A 21619-nucleotide genomic window follows, 5' to 3' on the forward strand; every position below is an offset into this window, starting at 1 on the left:
TTTAACATAGTAGGGCTTTTCTGACTGATCTCCTGCACAGTCCTTTTGCGCCGTTCTGTAAGACATCGAGACCTTGCAGTGAGATCAACGCACCGCGTCTACTATTTTATTTTCCCGCTTGGATCTCCTATCAAAAAACGATCGGTCTTCTACGACGAAGAAAAAAATATCTTGACCGACATCTGCGCACCGCCTTTTCCTCGTCACAGACCAAGTCCCCAGCCTCGCCCATTGCAGCCCGACGTTGTGTGACTTTTGAATGTTGACTTCGAGCTCTTTCATCCTAACCAAGGTCTCCCGTGAGGTTTGACAGGGAGAAACGATACTCCTGATATTCCAGGGATCTATATCACTGATCGCGAGCCCCTCGAAGCGGCCAAACTCTTATGGCTGGAGTTTTGGCCAGTGGGGTGATCGAGTCGTTCCCGAACGAACCGTATGGCCACCTCCCTTGCCAACAGCTCCTGTAACCCTTCTCGGCTGGGTCTTTCTCTTGAGGACAAGGGGCAAAAACAGAGCATGTGGCATCGATTAGGGCTCCGACGATGGCTGGGCCGCGACGATCGAGAGTTAGGACGAGATGACTCCCCCCCACGATAACGACCGTGCTTCTTCCCACAGCTCATCCAAACCTGACAATATAACCCGCCGTCTCTCGCGCCGCGTCGGTGCCGGTCTTCCTCGTTCTACCAATTTTACACGTCAAGTTCCTGAATCTCGCGATCGCCTGGCGCCTCTGGAACCTGAGCACCGCCGTGCACATTCCGTCGACCGCCCACTAAGTGCCCAAAGAACCAGGTCTCCACCGCCAAACGTGGATCCACGACTCTCCGCGCCAGAGGTTCAGTGGCTCGGCCCGCTCGCTACCACGGTCGACGAGGTCCCAAACACCACGAACGAGAATGAACACGATATCCACTGGGATCCTAGCCCCGACGTGACCCCCGAAGCCCCTGAAGAAGAGTTCCCGGCGCCGGCGCCGGCGCTTGACACACTCGAGATGGAGTTGGAACGGCGATGGATCCTCAATTTGAGCATGCATTTCCGAGATCGATCGGAGCGAGAGAAGTTCTTCGTGACATATGCGGAAACCCCGACCCGATGGCGGCGGGTGACGATCTCGTGTGATTACCGAGACGCGCCACCCGATTCACTCGAGCGGGATCTAAAGGAGCTGCGATTTCAGCGTGACAAGTGCGCCCGTATTTACGAGTCGATCCGTGAATCCCTTCCCGAGATTCAATTCTACGATACCGTGACGAATTTGAAAGTCGAAACACGCGATGGCCGCCTACACGTTCATGTCACAGAGGACGTGAACGAGACAACCCCTACCCTCCTATCTCGAGCATTGGACATTTAAGGGGCGCTCGATGCGTCCCAGAGCATTTTCTGCATTTCGAATCCCATCTGTCAGGCTTTGTTTACAAGGTTCGGCTGGGTGGAAAAGCCTTTATCAAGAAGGAAATCCCGGGTCCTGATACTGTTGATGAGTTTCTTTATGAGATCAATGCCCTCCATGCTCTCAATGGCGCGCCCAATGTCATCAGCGTGGAAGGGATTGTGGTAGACGAGCGGCAGGAGAAAGTCAAGGGATTGTTGATCAGCTATGCCGAGCAAGGTGCACTAGTTGACATCTTGTACGAGCAGCGTGGGGAAATATCCTTCGAAAGACGAGAGGTATGGGCGAAACAGATTGTCCAGGATTGTGCGAGATCCACGAGTCGGGCTACGTCCAAGGGGATTTCACTCTCTCGAACATCGTGGTGGATGCAGATGACAACGCTTCCATCATCGACATCAATCGCAGAGGCTGCCCGGTGGGCTGGGAACCACCGGAGATTGCCGCCAAGATTGAAAGCAATCAGCGCATCTCTATGTATATTGGAGTCAAGACGGACCTTTATCAGCTCGGAATGACGTTGTGGGCTTTGGCTATGGAGGAGGACGAGCCAGAAAGACAACACCGGCCTCTGCTTCTGGGTGATATGGACGTGCCTGATTATTACCGACGAATTGTTGATATCTGCCTCAGCCCGACTCCACGAAATCGACTGTCTGCGAAGGAACTCCTTTCATTTTTCCCTCCGGATCTTCTTTCGAGACAAATGTACCCGGTGAATCGCATCCGAGAATTGCCCTACAGCAACCTCCCACCTCTTGTTACAAAAAACGGCAGGATCAGTCCTCCAATTGTAAGAGAGACTCCCGATCACATTACTTCCAAGGACTCGCCCGAAGAGTGCACAAATGCACATCGCGACCCTTCACCTCACCACTATTACGCCGACCATGATCAAGCTGAGCGATCCACCCCGACGCTTGCAGGATCCAATCATGGAGTCAATTTTTCTTCCGGGCATTCTTCAACCTCCACTTTGAACCACGAGCCTCACGACAGGGTTGGATGTTGGGACTCTCCCGGGTCTTCAGATGATCTCACGCCTGCAGTACCGATGGAAAGCACAGTGCACAATGCCGTGCCACCTGTATGGGCAAATATGATAGGCAATGGTCCCGTAACTAACGAAACCGAGGAGCCGGCCGTCTCGGAAGAGTTTGTCAGGTTCGACAAGAGTGAAGCTGAAGATGCGCCGTATTCTATCAGCCACCATGTACCACCTGCGCCTGCATCTGAGCAACCCTCAATCGACTCGTCTAGCCCGCCTCGATACAGCGAATCGATGTTCAAGATATCCGTTGTGGAGGAAAGAGCTCCTGAACACATCAAAGAGACTGCCCTGGCTGAGCCACAGACAACCTTATCTTCACCTTCACCTTCACCTGCTCAGTCATCGTCATCCCTCCTCCTCTCAATGCTTCCAATCAACCCCGCCTTCAATACCTCGCGGCCTAACTCTTATCCTGGTGCAAAGGACGCCCAGCCATCTTCGGAACGCCCTAAATCTAGCCACTCCAGACTCTCCTCCTTCCTTTCCGAGTCTCTTCTACCAATCAACCCTGCTTTTCTCTCTCGGTCCAGACCTGTCTCCGTGGATGCGAAGAAAGATATCTCATTTTCGGACCGGCCCAAGTCAAATCATGCCAGACTCACTTCCTTCCTCACCGAGTCTCTTCTGCCTATCAATCCCGCCTTTAGAGAGCGATTCTCCCGTCGCAACTAAGGCTCCATGATGCTTCCAGCGAAGGCTTTATAAAAGTCAACTCAGCCCCAGATCATTTTCTGAATGGTCCTTCTAGGTCCTCATTCTCGATACCCTCTTTGTTTTTCGCTTGTATAGGTCACCCTTCGTTGTTGCCGCGTTCCAGCACAGCTCTTCAGGCATCTGCACCATGGCGCATGCCGGCGAACTCTTGGCGTCTTAAAAAGTCTTTGCATTCTCTGGTAGGATCTGATTATAGTTACTGTTTTTAATGCCTCTTGTTTTTCTTGCGCTCTATATTTTGTATTCTCGTCTCGAATGGGAGGTTTCTTGTTCGGCGTTGATGGGATGTTTTGATTGTATTTTTTTTCGATTTTTCCTCCCTCCTTCCCTCTCTCTCTCTCTCTCTCTCTCTCTCTCTCTCTCTCTCTCTCTTTTGGCTGATATAGCTGTATTATTTCCCCAATGATTGATTACCTGAAATACAATTCTCAGAAGTAGACCGGTATTCCGTGGGCATCGTCTAGACCGATGATCTTTCATTATATTTTTTATCTATTCTATATTCGTAAATATGACTCGAAGCTCTCCCTCCATGGGTCTACACTCGAACCCAGGCCTCGGCCAATGAGAACGATCTTGGATTGAGCTTCCTTCTCACCCTTCTGCCAAGGGTCCGAGTCACGAATTTCGAAGACGTCTCGCACAGCTTGGATGATCTTGGTTGAGCCGTCTTCAAGGTAAATGATACCCTTCAATCGATGGATCTCAAAGTCCGTCGGATGAGACTTGAATGACGGACTGGGAGAGTCAGGCAGAATCGATTCCCAAAGCACTGACTGAAGCCATTCGTCAACTTTGGGAACTTTTGAAGCAGGAATTGGGGCCGTGAGGATAGCAGAAGTAGAAATAGCCTACGACATGCGTTAGTCTCAATCCAACTTCTAAAACCCTATGAAAACTCACCGGATCAATATGGCTATGTCCCTTCTCACTAAAGTCCATATCCGCTAGATGATCATACGCATGCAAATCAAGCACCACGCCCTCGATCTGCGGTGTACGGCTATGATCTGTCTGATGAATCTTTGCAACGCTATTGATAGATGAGATGCGGTCCTGAACGGCCTCAAGCTCTTCCGCCGAGACTAGATCTGTCTTGTTAAGAATGATCACATCAGCATGAGAAATCTGCATATGCGCCATGGAAAGCACGGGGCCGGATCCGTGATCATGATCGGCATTGTGAGACTTGGCTTTTTCCTCAGGGGTCGGCTCGTCGAGTAGGTGCAGGATGTTCTTTGCGTCGACTAGTGTCACAATCCCATCTAAGTAGATTGAGCTGCCCAGACCCTCGTCCATCCAGAAGACTGGGGCGATGTTGCCTGGGTCTGCGAGACCGGTCGTTTCTAGCAGGATGTAGTCGAATGTGCCCCGACGTTCCATGAGGGATTCCAGAGCCATGACACCCGAGTCTCTATGGACCCAGTTAATATGAATAGTATTATTCAACATTAGAGTGGCACGTACTTGACGGAGCAACAGATGCAGCCGTTGCCGACCTCCATCCATTCGGTGACTTCTTGGCCACCCTCGTTTACTGTCAAGGGCTTTTCAATATCCGAGGCTTGAAAATGTTAGCAGAGAAAGGGTCACGCTATCTCATCAAGATCTTACAGTCGCCGAATTCTATAGATTGTATTAGTATGAGTATGAAGTCGATATAATTCCAGCTGAGTGCAAACCATTCATGATCACAGCAATCTTCTTCCCATGTTTCTCTGTCAAAATGTAGTTAAGGAGAGTTGTTTTCCCGGCTCCCAAGTATCCTGAAACGTGTTGTCAATTTGCATCTCATAGCCACACGTTTCATTCTTTTATACCTGTGATAAGAGTGATGGGAACCCGCGCCGGTTGTTCCTCCTCTTTAGAGGCTGGCTGCTCCGTCACCTCCGACACATCGATCAGCTCCGGAGGCGCATCATCATCTTCGAAATTGGACGACATAGTTTCACAATCACAAAGGCTGCAGAATCAAAGAGACAGGCCACTTCACCTGAGCGGACGGGCGGATGACGATTTACGGCCCAGACCGGATGCTTAGGGCTTAGGGCAGGCGACGGTCATTTGTTGTTGCTTATCTGCGAAGCTTCGAGTCAAGCTTCAGTGACGATGCTCTCCCTGCTCTTTTCCATCTGATCTATTCTCGAGGGCGCGGAGTTCCCTTTCACTCATTTGATACTCCCGGTTTCCCTCTTTTGTTTCCCGCCTCTCCAACTCTCCATCTACAACCCCCTTCTGTTTACGCGCCATGACTGCGGGTGTCTCCCCGTCCAGCTCCCCGCGACTTCCCAGTCCACCTCCCTTTACAGAAGTCCAGATCGGACCTCAATCGCCTTCCGTGGGCGAGTCATCTGGCAAAGATGCCGAGTTTTTTCTAAGCGCCGGCGAGGACGATGGCTCGACGCGCAGGATTCGACCGGGCACCAAGACTGCTGACATGGCATTTGGGCCGCCGCTGATACCTTTGTCGCAGGTATGTCCAAGAACTACTGTGGCTCTCTTCGGCCGACTAATTGTGGCAGCTTGACTCTCCTTTCCAACTACAGGAGCACCTCAAGGCGTTGTACAACCACTTCACCAAACCTGAAGGATCAGACACGGTCATCCCGATCAACCGCGAAGTCGCGCTTCAGCTTGCCGAGCCCCCGGAGGGTGTTGACCGATCACTATGGCTTTACGAGCTGTGCCGCTTTCTTACGATGAAAGTCAATAACCTCGTCATCGCTTTCTTCGCCGAGAACCCACCGTGCTCTGCGCAGACCTGCCCTGAGATGCGCGCGTCCGAATGGCAGTATCTCTGCGCCGTGCATGACCCGCCTAAGTCGTGCTGTGCGATCGACTATTGCTGCCACACCCTCGACTGGGCTACGAACACCCTTACCTCACCTAAGTACTTCCCTAGTCGGCTCACGCTAGGCTCCGATGCTGCCGGGGGCCCGCAAGCTAGCATGAGACACCTCACCAACATCTTCCGCCGATTGTATCGAATCTTTGCACATGCCTGGTTCCAACATCGTGATGTATTCTGGGAAGTGGAAGGTCATGATGGTCTGTATATTTTCTTTAAGACGGTTTGCGACCTGTTCAGTCTGATTCCGGAAGACAACTATACCATACCTCTTGAGGCGGAAGGCTCGGATGCTGTACTGCCAGAGGACGATGAGCCGGTCGAGAGAAAGCGTCTGACTATCCTACGCAAGGATAATGAAGCCCCCTTCGCGGGCGGTGCGGAGGTCATGGACTCGTCGATTAGCACCGGTGCTACCACACGCCGCCATAAGCATAGTCCATCAACTGGTTCACGCGTCACGACGATTGCAGAGAGTGCGGAAGATTCAGAGGAACCTCTGCAATCTGCTGCCCCGCTCCGAGAAATCATGAAAGATTCGCCCGAACACCTGCTGGTGCCTCAATCGGCCAAAAATGCCGAGAACGGACAAGACACTCCTGTTGAGGCGGCCCTTCCAATTGCTGCAGGGAAAGCCACCGAGTCGACCGAATCGACTTCAGGGGTACAAGAAGAGGCTCCCGAAGAGGTGCAACAAGTCGCCAATCCGCAGGCGGATGAAGAGGTACCTAAGCCCGAAGAGGCTGAACCTCAAGGTGGCGATGATATCAGCACCGGAGAGCCTACCGAGTCTGCTGCTGATGAGGCTACCGAAGAACCCACCGGTCCTACCGAGGCTTCCCTCGAGGAAGTCACAGAGGCCACCACCGGGTCCGCCGAGCCTATTGAAAATGCTTCGGAAAGTAAAGATGTTGCTGCCGACCACGATCTCAAGGAATCCGAATCGAAGCTGGAAGAAAAGGCAGACTCCTAAGCTTCGAAGTTCTATCTTAACTCCTTTAATGTCCCGAACCCCCCCTGTTTGTTTAGTGTGATGATGTTTTTTTTTGTAATATAGCTCAGGACGTTTTCCATGGCCAATGTCAATGATACCCATTCTCCTGGCGCACATACAAGTAGAAATGCTGAGCAAAGGCGACGGAGGCTAGATTCCACTCGGGGATTTCTACAGCAACAGATTCACCGAACGATCTGAGATCCCAATTGACGACCAGTGGCTTACTTGGGTCCAGTCAGCACAAATAACGGCTTAGCTTACTTGCAGACTGATTATGACCCCGCTCGTCATCATAATCAGCCTGTCAGCCACAGCTTGCTATTGACGTTTTGCAACCCCCTCCGGATCCCGGATCTAAGCTGAGTGGGCCTTGATTTTCTGGAGTCTGGGACTTCGATTTTGATTAAAACCCATATTTGTATGCACTATTGATTGACATTACACTTACCATCGTTCGGTAACTCAAAGTCAAGGACCGTATCTCGTCCGGCACATGTCATGAAGCTTCATCTTAGCCAAGTCCAGTTGACTGAAAGCCACACTTCCTGCCTGGAACACTGGCCTGACAGCTCACAGCGGAAGATAGACTCCCCTCTAGGGTAAGCCAGTAAGACTATGTCTAACTAGCATAGCCCCAAGTAAGGCTGTGCTAGCAGCCCAACCGATGTCGACGTGATCTTCAAGAAAAACCAAAGCAACCACTTCTTTCTTTCACCCTCAAACTCATCTATCAATTACCTTTGACTTATGTCGTATTTGTGCCCTGCCCAGGTTGCGTCCGCCGACCACCGAGAATCGCGCCGAAAGCGCCATGTCCGAAGATTTCCCGCAATGGCTCACTAGAACCAGAGATCGGGCACTCACGCCCCCCCTGCTCGCGAGAAATCCAGTCTCTCACTGGCGAAAATGGCTTGTGCCAAAGTTAGACTGTCAACAAAACCTCGATCAGCATCAATCGCCGCTAGCACGTCTACCACCCGAGATCCGAAGCATCATCTGGAGGTATTGTGATCTCTGGGGAATCCCATTACATATTGTACGCACAAAGCGCCGCTTCAAGAACGAGACAGGATATCTGATAGATATTCAATGTTCGGAAAGCTTGGATAACTTTTCTTGCAATAACCATGATTGCTGGGGGAAATTTCCCGCTCAACCACGGCGCACAAGATATGGCATCCGTCCTAGAGCAAAGGACATAAACTCACATAGGTGGTACTTGGGTCCATTCACGGGCTCAAAGGCCACAAAGGTAGACTTTCTACCTGTACTTAGGATATTTCGCTGGTTGTAAGTTGATTGTGGGTCTCTGATGGGGCTCTAAGCTAACTATGTCATAGGTACTCAGAATCAGTTCAGTTGGTCTATGGAGAAAACATTTTCTGCTTCGAGGAGGTTGAAACACTTCGGGCGTTTGCAATGCGAATACCATGGCAGAGATTAGATGCAATACGCTCGGTGAGACTGACTGAGAGATTGTTGCGGGGAAGCTGTGGGCCTAGTATAAGCTCTCGAGAGGATGCTCACTGGCTCAGTTACATATCAGCCTGTGAGGCACTCGCCAATATGACTTGTTTGGAGGAACTAGTCATCCACGTTCATCCTCGTGAGAGGATGAGTTGGCGCCAATAGAGTGAAGAAGAGGCTGAGCTGATTAAAACGATGCTACAGCAGTTGTATCGAATTCAACAAGTCGCGACGATTCACTTAACTCTATTCGTCCCTTAGGTTCAGACTTGAGAGGAGCTTCATGAGGCGCACTTGGAAACCGAGTTGTCATTATCTGGATTTTATCACCATATTAATAATAAGAAACCCGCACCGAGTTCTATGGCTAGCCCATTTCCCCGAACTTGATAAGGGCTTATCGGGATCGACATCACCGAAACCTCGCTTTCCTTGTATCCGGGAACTGTCTTCAATGTCCAACACATCAAATATGTCGGCGCTGAAAGGCGCCGCACCAATTCACTTTGGCTCGTTCCTTGTAACTCCTCAGGTAATTGATCTATTGCCAGGAATCCTACCGGCCATTTAACAATTGACTCTAGGTCTTCCACCAAACACCGCTCTCTTTCGCCCTCGTCAACCTCAAGCCAATCCTGCCAGGACACGTCCTCGTCTCCCCACGACGCATCGTACCACGCGTCGCTGATCTCACCGCCGCCGAAACAAGCGATCTTTTCCTCACAGTGCGCCGTGTGGGCCGAATGGTGGAGCGGGTATACGGCGCCTCGAGTCTGAACATCGCCGTTCAGGACGGTGTGGATGCCGGACAGAGCGTGCCGCATGTCCACGCCCATATTATCCCCCGCAAAGCCGCGGACCTTGATCATCGTGGTGGTACAGATGCCGTGTATGACTTGCTAGACGGGGAAGAAGGGGATGTCAGGAAGGCTTTTCGGGAAGCCGATGCTACAGAGCGGCCGGAGACTAGGAGTCGATTCCCTGCTGTGGACAATGAAGAGCGCAAGCCACGTACGCCTGACGAGATGAAGGAAGAGGCTGAGATGCTGGCGCGCGAAATGGAGAAGGAGCCGGTGGATTAAGCTCGATGCTTTCCATTTGGTCATTATAGACCTCGATGTTACACTATACATAGAGACAAGACGACACATGCCAAGAACTGAATTTATCTCATTTCCGAAGGACCACGCGCAGTCGTTCATCATCATGCATCACAATTCGTCCTTTATGGTATCTAGGGGGAGGTCCCCGAAAGAAAAAGCCCAGTAAACAAACGCCTAAAAAGTTGATGCTCACGCTTCCCATTTCCTCGAAAGCTTTACTTCAGATTCGGGCGCTCCTTGACAACCTGCTCAGCCCAGACTTTGATCTCAGGCAACTGGACACGACCAGCAACACGCTCGAACTCGGAAAGATCGACCTTGTGGGTGCGCTCGTACTCGACCATTTGGAGCAGAAGCTCCATCTTGTCGATATCGTGGACGAACTGGGCCTCAAGTGTAACGTTATCCTCGTATTCCTGGAAAATGTTCCTGACATCCTGGGCGGACAATGCCGCGCCAGGAACACTGCCCAGCAGGGTGGTGACGATATAGTCCATGGTATCAGCTTCGCGACGAGCTTTCTCCGCCTTGGTGATGTGCAGATCGACCGGGGTGATATCGCCGACAAGGGACTCGGCCATATCGTGGATGAGCGCCATCTTGGTGCAGTGGGGGATGTTGAGCTTGGAGGCCAGCTCTTGCGGGGCAAACATCGTCATGATCGACATGCGGTACATGTGGTCCGAGATCGACTCGCCATTGATACCAAAGCGGCGCCAGCCTTCGCGCTTGGTCGTCTTGAGGCGCTCGATCAAGTGAAAGAAGGGAATCGGAGTTGTCGCGTTCTCTTCCGGCGGGTGCGGGAGGGTTGACAGCACTGTGTAGGTTGATTAGCTGTGAATGATGGATCCAAGGTACAACCGACCAGTGTGCGGAGTCCAGGAAGAGTCTTGAGATCCCATGGCTGCAATGAGTGGAGAGGTAACAGAAATGATAAACGGGGAAACAGCAGGAGAGAGGGGGGCAAAGAAAGAAACAAAGCGGGACCCAAACTGCGGGACTGGGAGAGAACTGATAGGCGCAACAAACAGTGCAAAACCCCCTTATCGGTTGTTGACGCTCGACTATTTACTAAACTACAACATCTATTCGCAACACATGGCGACTTCAAGACCGACACGGCCAAATCCCCTGGACTGGCCGGCGCCATCTCACCTGACAGTATTTGTTCGCAACCTAAAGCTGCTTCAACTTGATCAGCGCGAGGACTGGCCTAATATCACCGTCCGCTCGCTCTCCCCCTCATCCCAGAATCAGCGACATCGCGTTCGTCTTGTTGAATGGGCCTTGTACTACCTTTGTACTATCTGGGATCCTGAGAATGCACAAAACGTGAGAGCTAATCAAATATTGACCAATGTGACACATATTAACCCTGGCAGAAACTCCGTCCCTTTTTCCCACCACTAGAACCCCTGCAGTCTGTCAATCTTCGTGCAGCTTTGTTCCGGGTTCTGACAGAACTCAAGAAAAATGGTGACCTCGGACGAGAAGCTGTTATCCGCAAAACAATGCTGGATGACTGCAGGGGTGAGAAATTTGACGAGCTGCTCGCCGTCTTCTCTACCGTTGTGTTACGGAAGCTCGTGGTCGTCTCAGCCGAAGAGATGCATTGGAACCTCGCCATGAAGCTATCTACAGCTGGTTCCATTACTCTGGGACAGTATCAGAATATGCTGCCTCTGATCCTCGCGCACCAAGTGTCCCTCCATGCGGCAGGGGCCCGTTGTGCTCGGGCACACGAGATCTACGACCAGTTCTCCAGGCTTCTGGACGATAAGAAGATCGAACTTTCCGAGCGTGCCAAGAAGTCTGCAAGTGAGAAGTATCATATGCCAGCTGATTCGGAAAGCTTGGCTCGTGAGCTGCAAGCAAATTGGCTGGGTAGTGAAGAGTGGGCTACCGCTCTACTCCACGGAGGGTCACAAAGCAGCACGGACTCTTTCCTAGAGCTACCATTCTCGCAAGCATGGGCTCAGGCAAAGGCGCCGAACGCGCATGGTCTCACAACTGGAGCGAAGCCAGATCTGGTGATCGACTTGGAAAAACGGGTCTTGCGTCTGCGGAGTCGACTGCGAAAGTGGCATGAGTTTAATGATTCGCTTCGTAAGGAGAGATTTGGAAGCTCCAATTCCGTGGGGGTTGATTCTCAAGAGTCTCGCCTGCTGTTCCGGGATCATCAGGCCTTGACTGTTGCGAGCATATCGAAGACCGCTCGACAGTCTGGTGATCGTGGAAGATTCCTCCAAGACGCAGATCGGTCGTTCTTGTCAAACGTGAAGGAAGCTTTGATGCGTGTCAATGGCCAGTCTCGCACGAATGCCGGTCCTGCTGTTTCGGTGGAGATCGCAACGAAGCCAGCAGCGCTCCAAAAACCCGTCACGGACTTTGAAAGCGGGCCACCCTCACCGAGCTATGATCCAGACCTTCCCTCACCACCACTAAACTTCGACTCTCCAGACCCATCTCCACCCCATGGAGAGGAGAGCAGCTTGCCCACTCCGACCGTCCGCCTGTCTCCTGACGAAGGCTCGGAGATTGAGCCGGAGCCAGAGCCTCGCAAGAACGTGCCAACCTCACACTACACTCTCGCTGAGCGGACCCGTAAATCGATGTCTCTCATCCCACCACTCCCCACACATGAAACACAGCCCCGTCCTTTACGTCGTGGTCCACGGACTTCATTCCCGGTGAACCAATTCGAGACGCCGCGCAAATCCTCGCGCCCGTCTGGTGGCCGATCCGGAGCCTCCACTCCCCAGGACAAGCTCTTTGAAGAAGATGCCGAGTACGCCAGTGTCTTCAAGTCCCGACCACGTGTGGCGCTGAGTCCTATATCTTCCCCTGCTGTCCATGTGAGTCCTTCCTTGGATGAGGAGGAGTTTGAATTGGAGGAAGATTATGATGGCGAGTGGGGTGATATTGATTCACCTTTGGTTGCCTCTCGGATGAGATGATGTTGTTAATGGTACTTCATAGAAGTCGATAAGTTACTCAGTGACAAGGTCTTCAACCATGTCTCGGAGATACTTGTGCTGACACCTGTACTCACTTCTTTTGACTTAATATTAATTGGCTACTTCCATTCAGTAATCGCGCAAACAGCGCTGGTGTAGGTCTTTTCTATTATTCTATCGGATTGGTATTCACAACATTTTACTTCTATGTCTTCTAGTGGAGAACGATCATCGAAGTAGGTGAAATATAGAATTCTTGATGACTCATTTACGATATAATGACATTCATGCTGCCTGTTTTGTAATCGGCTCCAAGGGCAAAAGCAAGGTCGGCTCCCGCTTTACTTTCGGAGCCATGATCCTTCCAGGCTCAAGTCATTCATTAAGTGATTCAGCTCTCATGAAACTCTTCCACCTTCTCCATCCCCCCCCCACCAAAGTCTCTCTTTGGCTCACCTTGATCTACTTGCCTCGCTCCTCTTTGCGCCTCTTCCACTTCAATGCCGTGCCCGGAGTTGGATTCAAAGTCACAGGGCCTTCCAGGGTGAGATGGTACACGCCAGCTGGCTGTTCTTAGTTTCCAGTAACAGTGGCCTGCGAGGGCAGGCTTGGCCTCTCCCGGCGTATCCTTATCGAGGGTTGGTCCGCCATCTTGATTCCTATGTTCGGTCTACTAAATGACCTACCTCGTTATGAATTCTTCACACATTTATAGGATATCTTGATTTGCCAAACGTGCCTCATCTCTTTCTGCCATGTCTGAGCCTGAATATTCTGACATTTCATCAGGGCATCGTGTATTTCAGGTCCCCTACTCAAAAGTGATGCACCACTTCATACATGCAAGCAAGATGTCGGCAATAGCTAAGCATCAAAAGACCCTGGCTTTTCTTCATAGGCCACGCTAACGCAAGAAGCTTCAGATTACGGGAATAGTTCTGACATTTGCATCGATGATGAAGTACGTGCAGTACACTCTGAGGGGCACTGTGATCCTGTTCAATTCCAGGAAGAAGTCAGCCAAACGCTGAGCATCATCCGCAGTTTCTTCATCATTGGCGTGGGCCTCAGATCGTAACAAGGGAATCACTTGCCTCGATGATGAAGCGCATGCAGCACATCCTGAGAAGCACTGTGACCCTATTCGATCCCAACAAGTCAGCCAAACGCTGAGTATCGTCCAGAACTGTCTTCATTATTGGCCTGGGCCTCAGATCGTAACAAGGGAATCACTGCCTCGATGATGAAGTGCATGCAATACACCCTGAGAGGCACTGTGACCCTGTCCCAAGCAGATAGAACAGGCAAGGCCAAGTAATGCCCCATATTGTTGATACTGGCATGGATCTCCCATCGAAACAATCCAAATGCCTACCCTGGTCCCTGAACTTCTCCTTTCGACCGTTTGAAAACGCAAGGCGACGAGACAAACTGGTCGGAAGAAGTATAGAATGAAGGAAGCTATTCAAAGGGGGCAACAACAACAATTTTCTCTGGTTCATGATAATTGAGGAAGTTGCTATGAAATCATTACGCCATTGGCGCCATCTGCTCTTGCTTAGTGGTCTGTATGTTAAACCACTAGACAATATTCAAACCGAAAAGAAAGCTGCAGCGTACTCAGGACTGGCCTGAGCCCCCCAAAAATCTTACAATGTTCTACAAGCTGGGGTGAGTGTTCTACTAAAGGGCTTTCCCTCAACAATAGGACCTCGAAAAACCCACGATACCCATTTTGGACTGACCGAATTCGAATCGAGATTAAATTTCCGCTCAGACCAAAGGAGAAGAAAAAACCATGAAGAATTCAGCATGAGCAATCCAGGAAAATGAGAACGGACGAACAAGGAGGAAAGTCCAGCACATACCCCAGGTCTACGTCCGCAGCGAGGCTCATAGCTCAAGAAAACCGCGGGAATTAGTGATTCTCTACGAAAGACATCCTAGAAAAATTTCCTACGAAGACTGGTTCAGGAAAGGTATATTATTACTGCACTTTATCACGACTAAGACTTGAATGAAATACGAATAATTTACCAAGTCTCAGACAATTCTTAACCTTACATCTGTCACTCATGAACTGATTGATTGGAGATCGAATACTGTCGAGGTAATGAGAATACCGCATCATATTAGAAATCTTGGAGCTTCCCTCAGAATAGCGATTCTGAGTCTAACGCTTCACCCGAAAAACGTACAGCTTTGGACTGCCAGAGGCGATGAAATGTGAAAGTCTTGCTTGCCCCCTCCCTAACCTTCAGAAAAGCCGGGTGCATGTCGGTTGTACTTAAGTGGCTCTCCACTAGAATGCTCTGTTCAAAGATGCGACGATCAGATGATGGCCGAAAGCGCCTACTAGGGGATAAAGCCAAATGTTCCAAACAGGAATCACGAACTCTGTCAATACATTGCGGGTGGATACCAATGCTCACAACGGGGTTCGAACGACGATTGTTCAAGAGAAGGATGGGTGGCTTGGGTTAATCTCAAATCTGGACCGTGAGGGTGTCGTTAGCCCCGCTAGCTCAGTTGGTTGTGCGTTATCCTCACGTGACCTATATACCAAAATCTTTACTTACCATCTTCACTATCTAGAGAGCGCCAGACTTTTAGAACGGAAGTTCACACAATATCTGGATGTCACGAGTTCGACCCTCGTGCGGGGCGAATGCCCATTTTTTTGTCGAATTTTTTCCCATCAATTAACCTGTAGTTGGTGCTGACTACGCTGGGATCATGTTTGTACCCCACACGCTAGTCTGAAGTCGGTCCCCGATCGCTTTCTACTCCCAGTCTCATGGATCATGATTTTGGGAAAAGAAGGGAAAATATTTTAGAGAAGGAAAAAGAAGGCAAATTGCTTGAGTCGTCAATTACGATCTTGAATGGCTCCCCTATTTGCTCGCAACGAAGATAGAAAGTCACCCATCTTCAATGGCCTCCATACAGCCCCAACTATACGAGTCCTTCGCCATTCTGACACCTAGACTCATCATCGTCCCCACACCAATCGCTGTTTCTTCGAAAACCTACCGAGCACTCTATGCAGCGTTACATGCCGATGAGAGCTTTTGTTCAATAGCTTTCGGCGAGCACTTTAAGGCTCGCAATTGGAGCGACGATGAAACGCGTGAAGTGATTGAGACACGCGATATTGGACGCTGCTGGGATCAACGCGGGCTGGGTGATTTTGCCGTGGGGCTACGCAAATCGATTGGCCTAGACGAGACCGTGTCTTATCATCCCAACACATCTGTTGTTAAGGGACGCGATCTCCCGCTACTTGCGGGGCCGAATGCGGAACGCCTGGATCCGATTGAGTGGATCGGATATACCGGTGTCCGTGATGCAACCACGACCTCGCTCCCGAAACGAGGAGTCAATGATTCCACTTTTCCACCGTGGAACGAGATGGTCGAGCTGCGATATGGTCTTTCGCCCAAATTTTGGGGCTCAGGATTCGCAAAGGAAGCGGCGGAGGCGGTCATGCAGTGGGCTGTGGACGAGCGCGGCGTGAAGAGATTCATTGCGGAGACGGAGAGAGAGAATCAACAAAGTGCGAGGCTTTTAGATAAATTAGGATTCGTTACAAGTGGAACGGATTATTGGAAAGAGCCAAGTGAGGTGGAATGGGAACTGGTTGTACGGTAGTCCCGAATATATACTTCAGTAATGTTAAAGACTGACCGTCTCTATTGGGACACACTTTTTTTGATCGGGTCGAGGTAGTCAAGTCGTCAAAGTAAGTTCAGGACCGTCCTACATGATGTCGATGACACCCGTCGTTTGATCGATCTAGTATAAGAAAAGGTGTTACAGATGTACGCGCATCTTGTCTTGCTATGAGCGCTCACACAATTCGAAGCATTGACAGCCAAGCTCAGCCAAGGTCGAACCTTTTGGGGTTAAGAGAATACCCGACACTATCTATTGCCACCTCGGCGCCTAGTCCTTCGCGCTTACAAGCAAGTCGCACCCGCTAGAGTCCAAGCCACGTTCTCTCTACACTGTTCTTATCTCAAATTGGCTAGCTTTCAACCACTGGTGTGAATTTGTGGCGTTATTAGCGGACGGTGTCGAGACGTCGATCTGCATAATCAGCTCAGTGAGCGAAGTCCACGGCTGTGAACGCGATGCTCAAGCGGCCAGCACCAGGTCACCTTGTCGAGCTCGAAGACTTGGTTGACAGATCCAGATCTCGTCCGATCTCCAGTGTAATCTCAAGGCTAAGTGGGAGAGACACCGAGTTGAGGAGGCGGACATGGGTGGAAATGTGGCTTGATAGAGGAGTAGTTCTTGCAAACCACTCTTCGCTGGACCTTTTACTTTTGTACTTCCGGTGACTCGTCAGGGGGCAAATACCAGGGGCGAATATCTGTGGGGCTATGATTGTGCCAGCATTCGTTTTCTCTCGATCGGCGGGGCCATTTTCGTACTCTCCGGCCCAGTCAATTCGGGTGAGAATCGCCGCAAAAATGGGCTTTCCTGGACGGTGGGAAGAAAGACCACCATCTATGAATTTTTTTGTCCAAGCGCTCGATCTAGGAAAAGAAAGCCAAGGCGATTGCGGGCTCGGGCTTCACGCCGACTTCCTTGGCATCATGTGGCGAGGTTTTGGAGGTTGAAAAGATGGAGACGAGGGAGCTGATCATGAATGCTAACTAGTATGATGACACCCTGCATGATATTAGTCGTGAGGAATAGGGATCTCGCTTGGAAAGAGTTTCTAAACAAACACGAGACAGCTCCTGTCAATCATGATGCATGACTTGTTTCTGTTTCTATTCCAAGCCTAGAAGCCCACTTCAGAAGCCCACTTAGGGTTAGAGTGGATGCTATATCCACTATTGAAATCCACCGCCGCGGACTTTCGACCTTTGAAGAACAGATCCGCAACGCCACTATGAAACTTTGTAGGCTTGGACTAGACTAAAGTAGCTCTACGGGCGACGATCTTCAATTAGCAGTCGCGTTAGCGGATCTTCCAAGGCTTCGGGGCTTGCAATTTGCCGGCTTCGGAAATGACGGATATCCACGATTCTATCCACGGATTGACCTTTTTGCCGTCTAGTTGCCTTGGACAAACTTAGATCGCCACAATAGTGCGACTCAACCATGGCTTTGACCTCGATCAATCGTATTCCATCCCTATTCCTGTTGCTCCACCTAAGTTTGCAAGCTCTTACCCCATGTCGACCCTAGTCAATGGTTTTAAGACATTGAATCGATCCTGGACAGCACCTCAGGATTGAATCTCACATAGCGCTCAACCGTGACACCATGGCAATCTACGCCGATGCTGCTCCGTCGGTGGCGGGCAGCACCATCATGTTAACGATATTGGCTCTTTTGACCTATGGCTTGAGGGTATACTGCAGATTGACACGCAAATCATGGGGAATGGAGGACTGGATTATGACAGCAGCCCTGGTTTGTAGTCCTCGCCCTATGGTCGAGCATCCGACTTACGACTTCGAAAGGTACCATTCGCTGTGCTCGTGGCAGGGTGTGTTGGAGGAGCGTTCAATGGCATCGGCATTCTCAATTCGACCTTTGCAGAGGCTGGGAATGAAAAATACGAGGCAGAGGGGAAGAAAGTGAGGCCAGCTCTTTCCATCACCTTGACCGACATCACACTAATCTCGCGACCAGTTTTTCCTAATCTTCGAGGTCGGCTATTGTGCCGCCATCATTCCGATCAAGCTCAGCATCAGTTGGATGTTGATTCGAGTAGCAAGTGGGCGCAAGGAGTATCTCTACGTACAATATGTCGTGATTGCTACATTCGTGATCATGAACATCATCGCTTTGATCTTCATTCTGACGAACTGCATCCCTGTGGAGTAAGTCTCGTCCCAACTATGTTTCAGGAGTAAACACTGACCATGTCGAAAGAGCTGCGTGGGATGCTGAAGCCCTCAAGCACGGGAATTGCAAACCTAGCTATGTCCTTGCTGATGTGTACTACGCGTGCACCGCTGTCAACATCCTGACCGACTGGGTAACCGCTTTCCTGTACGGATCCACAACCCATGATCTACAAGCAATCATAACCTGACTTCTTGGATAGGCCGATACCTCTACTTTGGAACGTGCAGATCAACCGCAACACCAAAATATCGATCATTGGCTTGATGGGCCTCGGTGTCTTGTACGCAATCCATTTCTCTTCTTGCTTTCCGTCATGGCTGACATATGCTTTCTACAGTGCGTCGCTATCCGCATGCGTCCGACTCAAATATACAGTCGCCCTGACCAGCGAAAACAACTACCTCTATAGCGTATCGAACGTTGTCATCTGGGGATTCGCCGAGAACGCCATCGGCATGTTAGTCGGAAATATCGCGACCCTTCGTCCCCTGTTCCGCATCCTCCGCGACGGCAAGACATCAGACTATAAGAATTCACCTGGATACATCAGTTCTCATCGCACCGGAGGGGCGATGTATTCACGAAACTACGAACTGGGCGACCAAAGCAAGAACCCCAACCACACTGCCATCACCTCGGTCATAGATCGAGAGCGACACGGTAGCCTGAGTGATGGAGATAGTCAGAAAGATATTCTCGATAACGGCCAACGGCCCGGTGAGGCCGATATTGTCGTCAATCGACAGGTCATTGTGGCGTACGACTAGGTTATCTAGGATAAGCAGTTGCTTTGGGGTTCCATATATCCACTTAATTACGGGTCCAACTCTGTCTTGTGTACCTTTGTTCTATTGAAGATCCGTTTTTTTTCTTTCTTTCTTTCTTTTTTTTTTGGTTTTGGGGGTGGGGGGGTTGGCACTGGTTTTGGTCATACACCCGGATGGTGTTATGTCGGTATAGGAGATCAGCGCATGTCTATCGCACCAGTATACACCGACATCTGTACCGAATATAACTTATGAATCGAAGCTACCTCAGCTACTGATGCTCTATCAGAGACTTTTTCGTCCAGACGATGCCTATATGTATATGCAGATTTAACAATTGAGCTTGAGCTCGGACTCTTCAAGGGCTTGTAAATTGTTCACAATATGATTTATGCGCTAGACCAAGGAAGCATTAATAGGCTGAGACTGGAAGCGGTCAACACAGACATGTTCTGGTGCTTAAATCGGGTGGTCGACTAGTTTCCAGAAGAGATCATGCATGAGTACCGTTATGATGCAAGTGGAAATTTTCGGATCCACCTTCAAACGCGAAAATCTAAGCACCTAAACTCCCCACTTCTCTTCGCAAGAATACGCAAATAATTCGACGTCTAAGGACTTTCAGTCATTCAATGTCAGGCTGCTATGGACTTTAAGATCTGGTCAGGCCAATGCTTCGCATAGCCTCCAGTCAAGTGTCGAATGTGCCTCCCAATAGTCAACCTTAGGGCGGAGCTTCGCTGCAAGGATGGGACAAAAACCGACAATGTGATCGAATATTCCACCGTTGAAGACCCCACTACGGGTTCCACCACGGTCAAATCGACGTCCGATCGGAGACTTTGACTACAAGCTACAGCCTCGGCATTTACCACTTTAATGACCCCACGGCGAAATAGACGCCCGATCGGAGACTTTAAAAGATAGCAGGCACCCGACCTCTGCCGTGAAAACTAGCACTTCGTTCCAAGGTTTCGAGCCCATTCCCTACGGTGGCCCGGGTGGCGCAGCCCTAGTTGCTGGGCGATATGTTGAATGGTCCTTTTGCGCCCGAATATCAACCGTTGTGGATATTGTGACGAAGCCGTTTCAGATCCTACCTACGGAGTGATATGATAAACAAGATCGGACGTTAGCCGCTGTGGATACATTGGATACATTCGGAACACTCGGATACATTTCGGTCCTCACCGTGATTCACTTGATTAATTTAGGGTCCGGAAAATTTGCCGATCGACTGCCACTGTAAATGTGAGGCTGTAGACCTGGGCCTCTGGGATTTGCAAGGTGATTATATAAAGACGGGGTCACCCTCAAGGTCCCTAGCCTCTGGAATCTATAAGTACAGCAAAAGTATTCAAGATGACTACTATTTCATATGACACTTTCCGCGGCTCCGCGGACGGCAAGATCGTCCCTAGCAGAAGCACTGCTACCCTTGAGCACAATGAGGTGTTTATCGAGACCACTCATTCCGGTCTCTGTGGAACCGATGAGCATTACCTGAAGGCTGATATGGTTCTCGGTCATGAGGGTATTGGTATTGTGAAGGCTGTCGGTCCGCTGGTCACCTCCGTCAAGGTGGGAGATCGTGTCGGATTTGGATACACCCACAAGGTCTGCACCGAGTGTGACAACTGTGTCTCCGGTATGTCTGTATCCTGACATGGATGAATCTTTTGTACTAAATGATCAACAGGCTGGGACCAGTATTGCCGTAACCAGAAGCAGTACGGCTTCCACGATACCGACAACGGCTCCTTCGGTTACGGTGCGGTTTGGGATGCTACTTGCGTCTATCCTATCCCCGATGAGCTGGCCTCTGAATATGCTGCCCCTCTCATGTGTGCTGGTGCTACTGTCTGGACGGTTCTGACCGAGTATGGCATCCGTCCCACCGATCGTGTTGCTGTGATGGGCATCGGTGGTCTGGGTCACTTGGCCATCAAGCTTGCTAGCGAGATGGGCTGCCATGTCGTCGTTCTCTCGAGCTCCGAGTCCAAGCGCGAGGAGGCTATGGGATACGGTGCCTCTGAGTTCCACGTTTTCCGCTCTGGCGAGAAGCCTCCAGCGGACTTCAAGCCTGTCAACCACCTTCTTCTCTGTGGAAGTGGAAGCGTTGATTACCCTTCGTGAGTCCTGTCCAGTACCCGAGAGACTGTCACACTGTTGCTAACGTTCACATTAGCCTGATTCCTCTGATGAACACCCATGGTAGCATCTACCCCTTGACTGTTGCCTTTGAGCCTTCTCCTGTTCCCATGCTGGACATGGTCTGGAAGGGTGTCCGCATTCAGGGCTCGCTGGTTGCCTCCCGCCGTTCCATTCGCAATCTGCTCGACTTTGCGGCGAGAAAAGAAGATTTACCCTTCTATCATGACCTTCCCCTTGACCGCTGCAGGAATTGAGGAAGCTATGCAGACTCTGAGAGAAGGCAAGATG

At 50.5% G+C, this 21619-nt stretch overlaps 9 protein-coding genes across 9 annotated transcripts; 7 read left to right on the forward strand and 2 right to left on the reverse strand.

Moving 5' to 3' along the window:
- Positions 1-438: 438 nt before the first annotated feature.
- On the forward strand, positions 439-3125 carry N7477_008876 (uncharacterized protein; the record flags this gene model as incomplete). Its single annotated transcript, XM_056970539.1, has 4 exons — positions 439-569; positions 622-1315; positions 1432-1651; positions 1705-3125. 4 exons carry the CDS (start codon positions 439-441, stop codon positions 3123-3125), a joined length of 2466 nt encoding a protein of 821 aa, XP_056820571.1.
- Positions 3126-3664: 539 nt separating this feature from the next.
- N7477_008877 (CobW family GTP-binding protein) lies at positions 3665-5111 on the reverse strand (the record flags this gene model as incomplete). Its single annotated transcript, XM_056970540.1, has 6 exons — positions 3665-4018; positions 4071-4581; positions 4635-4731; positions 4782-4793; positions 4850-4933; positions 4988-5111. 6 exons carry the CDS (start codon positions 5109-5111, stop codon positions 3665-3667), a joined length of 1182 nt encoding a protein of 393 aa, XP_056820572.1.
- Positions 5112-5415: 304 nt separating this feature from the next.
- On the forward strand, positions 5416-6988 carry N7477_008878 (Mob1 family protein; the record flags this gene model as incomplete). Its single annotated transcript, XM_056970541.1, has 2 exons — positions 5416-5640; positions 5690-6988. The coding sequence occupies 2 exons, from the start codon at positions 5416-5418 to the stop codon at positions 6986-6988; spliced, it is 1524 nt and encodes a 507-aa protein (XP_056820573.1).
- Positions 6989-8951: 1963 nt separating this feature from the next.
- On the forward strand, positions 8952-9561 carry N7477_008879 (HIT family protein; the record flags this gene model as incomplete). Its single annotated transcript, XM_056970542.1, has 2 exons — positions 8952-9011; positions 9064-9561. The coding sequence occupies 2 exons, from the start codon at positions 8952-8954 to the stop codon at positions 9559-9561; spliced, it is 558 nt and encodes a 185-aa protein (XP_056820574.1).
- Positions 9562-9797: 236 nt separating this feature from the next.
- Positions 9798-10484, reverse strand: N7477_008880 (HD domain-containing protein; the record flags this gene model as incomplete). Its single annotated transcript, XM_056970543.1, has 2 exons — positions 9798-10399; positions 10448-10484. The coding sequence occupies 2 exons, from the start codon at positions 10482-10484 to the stop codon at positions 9798-9800; spliced, it is 639 nt and encodes a 212-aa protein (XP_056820575.1).
- Positions 10485-10680: 196 nt separating this feature from the next.
- N7477_008881 (uncharacterized protein) lies at positions 10681-12539 on the forward strand (the record flags this gene model as incomplete). Its single annotated transcript, XM_056970544.1, has 2 exons — positions 10681-10914; positions 10965-12539. 2 exons carry the CDS (start codon positions 10681-10683, stop codon positions 12537-12539), a joined length of 1809 nt encoding a protein of 602 aa, XP_056820576.1.
- Positions 12540-15473: 2934 nt separating this feature from the next.
- Positions 15474-16190, forward strand: N7477_008882 (GNAT family N-acetyltransferase; the record flags this gene model as incomplete). Its single annotated transcript, XM_056970545.1, has 1 exon — positions 15474-16190. One exon carries the CDS (start codon positions 15474-15476, stop codon positions 16188-16190), a length of 717 nt encoding a protein of 238 aa, XP_056820577.1.
- A 1629-nt stretch (positions 16191-17819) lies between these two features.
- On the forward strand, positions 17820-19177 carry N7477_008883 (uncharacterized protein; the record flags this gene model as incomplete). Its single annotated transcript, XM_056970546.1, has 6 exons — positions 17820-17969; positions 18020-18136; positions 18192-18382; positions 18435-18554; positions 18610-18690; positions 18748-19177. The coding sequence occupies 6 exons, from the start codon at positions 17820-17822 to the stop codon at positions 19175-19177; spliced, it is 1089 nt and encodes a 362-aa protein (XP_056820578.1).
- A 1362-nt stretch (positions 19178-20539) lies between these two features.
- On the forward strand, positions 20540-21585 carry N7477_008884 (NAD(P)-dependent alcohol dehydrogenase; the record flags this gene model as incomplete). Its single annotated transcript, XM_056970547.1, has 3 exons — positions 20540-20825; positions 20877-21309; positions 21366-21585. 3 exons carry the CDS (start codon positions 20540-20542, stop codon positions 21583-21585), a joined length of 939 nt encoding a protein of 312 aa, XP_056820579.1.
- Positions 21586-21619: the final 34 nt, after the last annotated feature.

This window comes from Penicillium maclennaniae (assembly GCF_028827695.1).
Source record: "Penicillium maclennaniae strain IBT 15551 chromosome Unknown utg000007l:1.0-4884863.0:1.0-4888362.0, whole genome shotgun sequence".
Taxonomy (NCBI): domain Eukaryota; kingdom Fungi; phylum Ascomycota; class Eurotiomycetes; order Eurotiales; family Aspergillaceae; genus Penicillium; species Penicillium maclennaniae.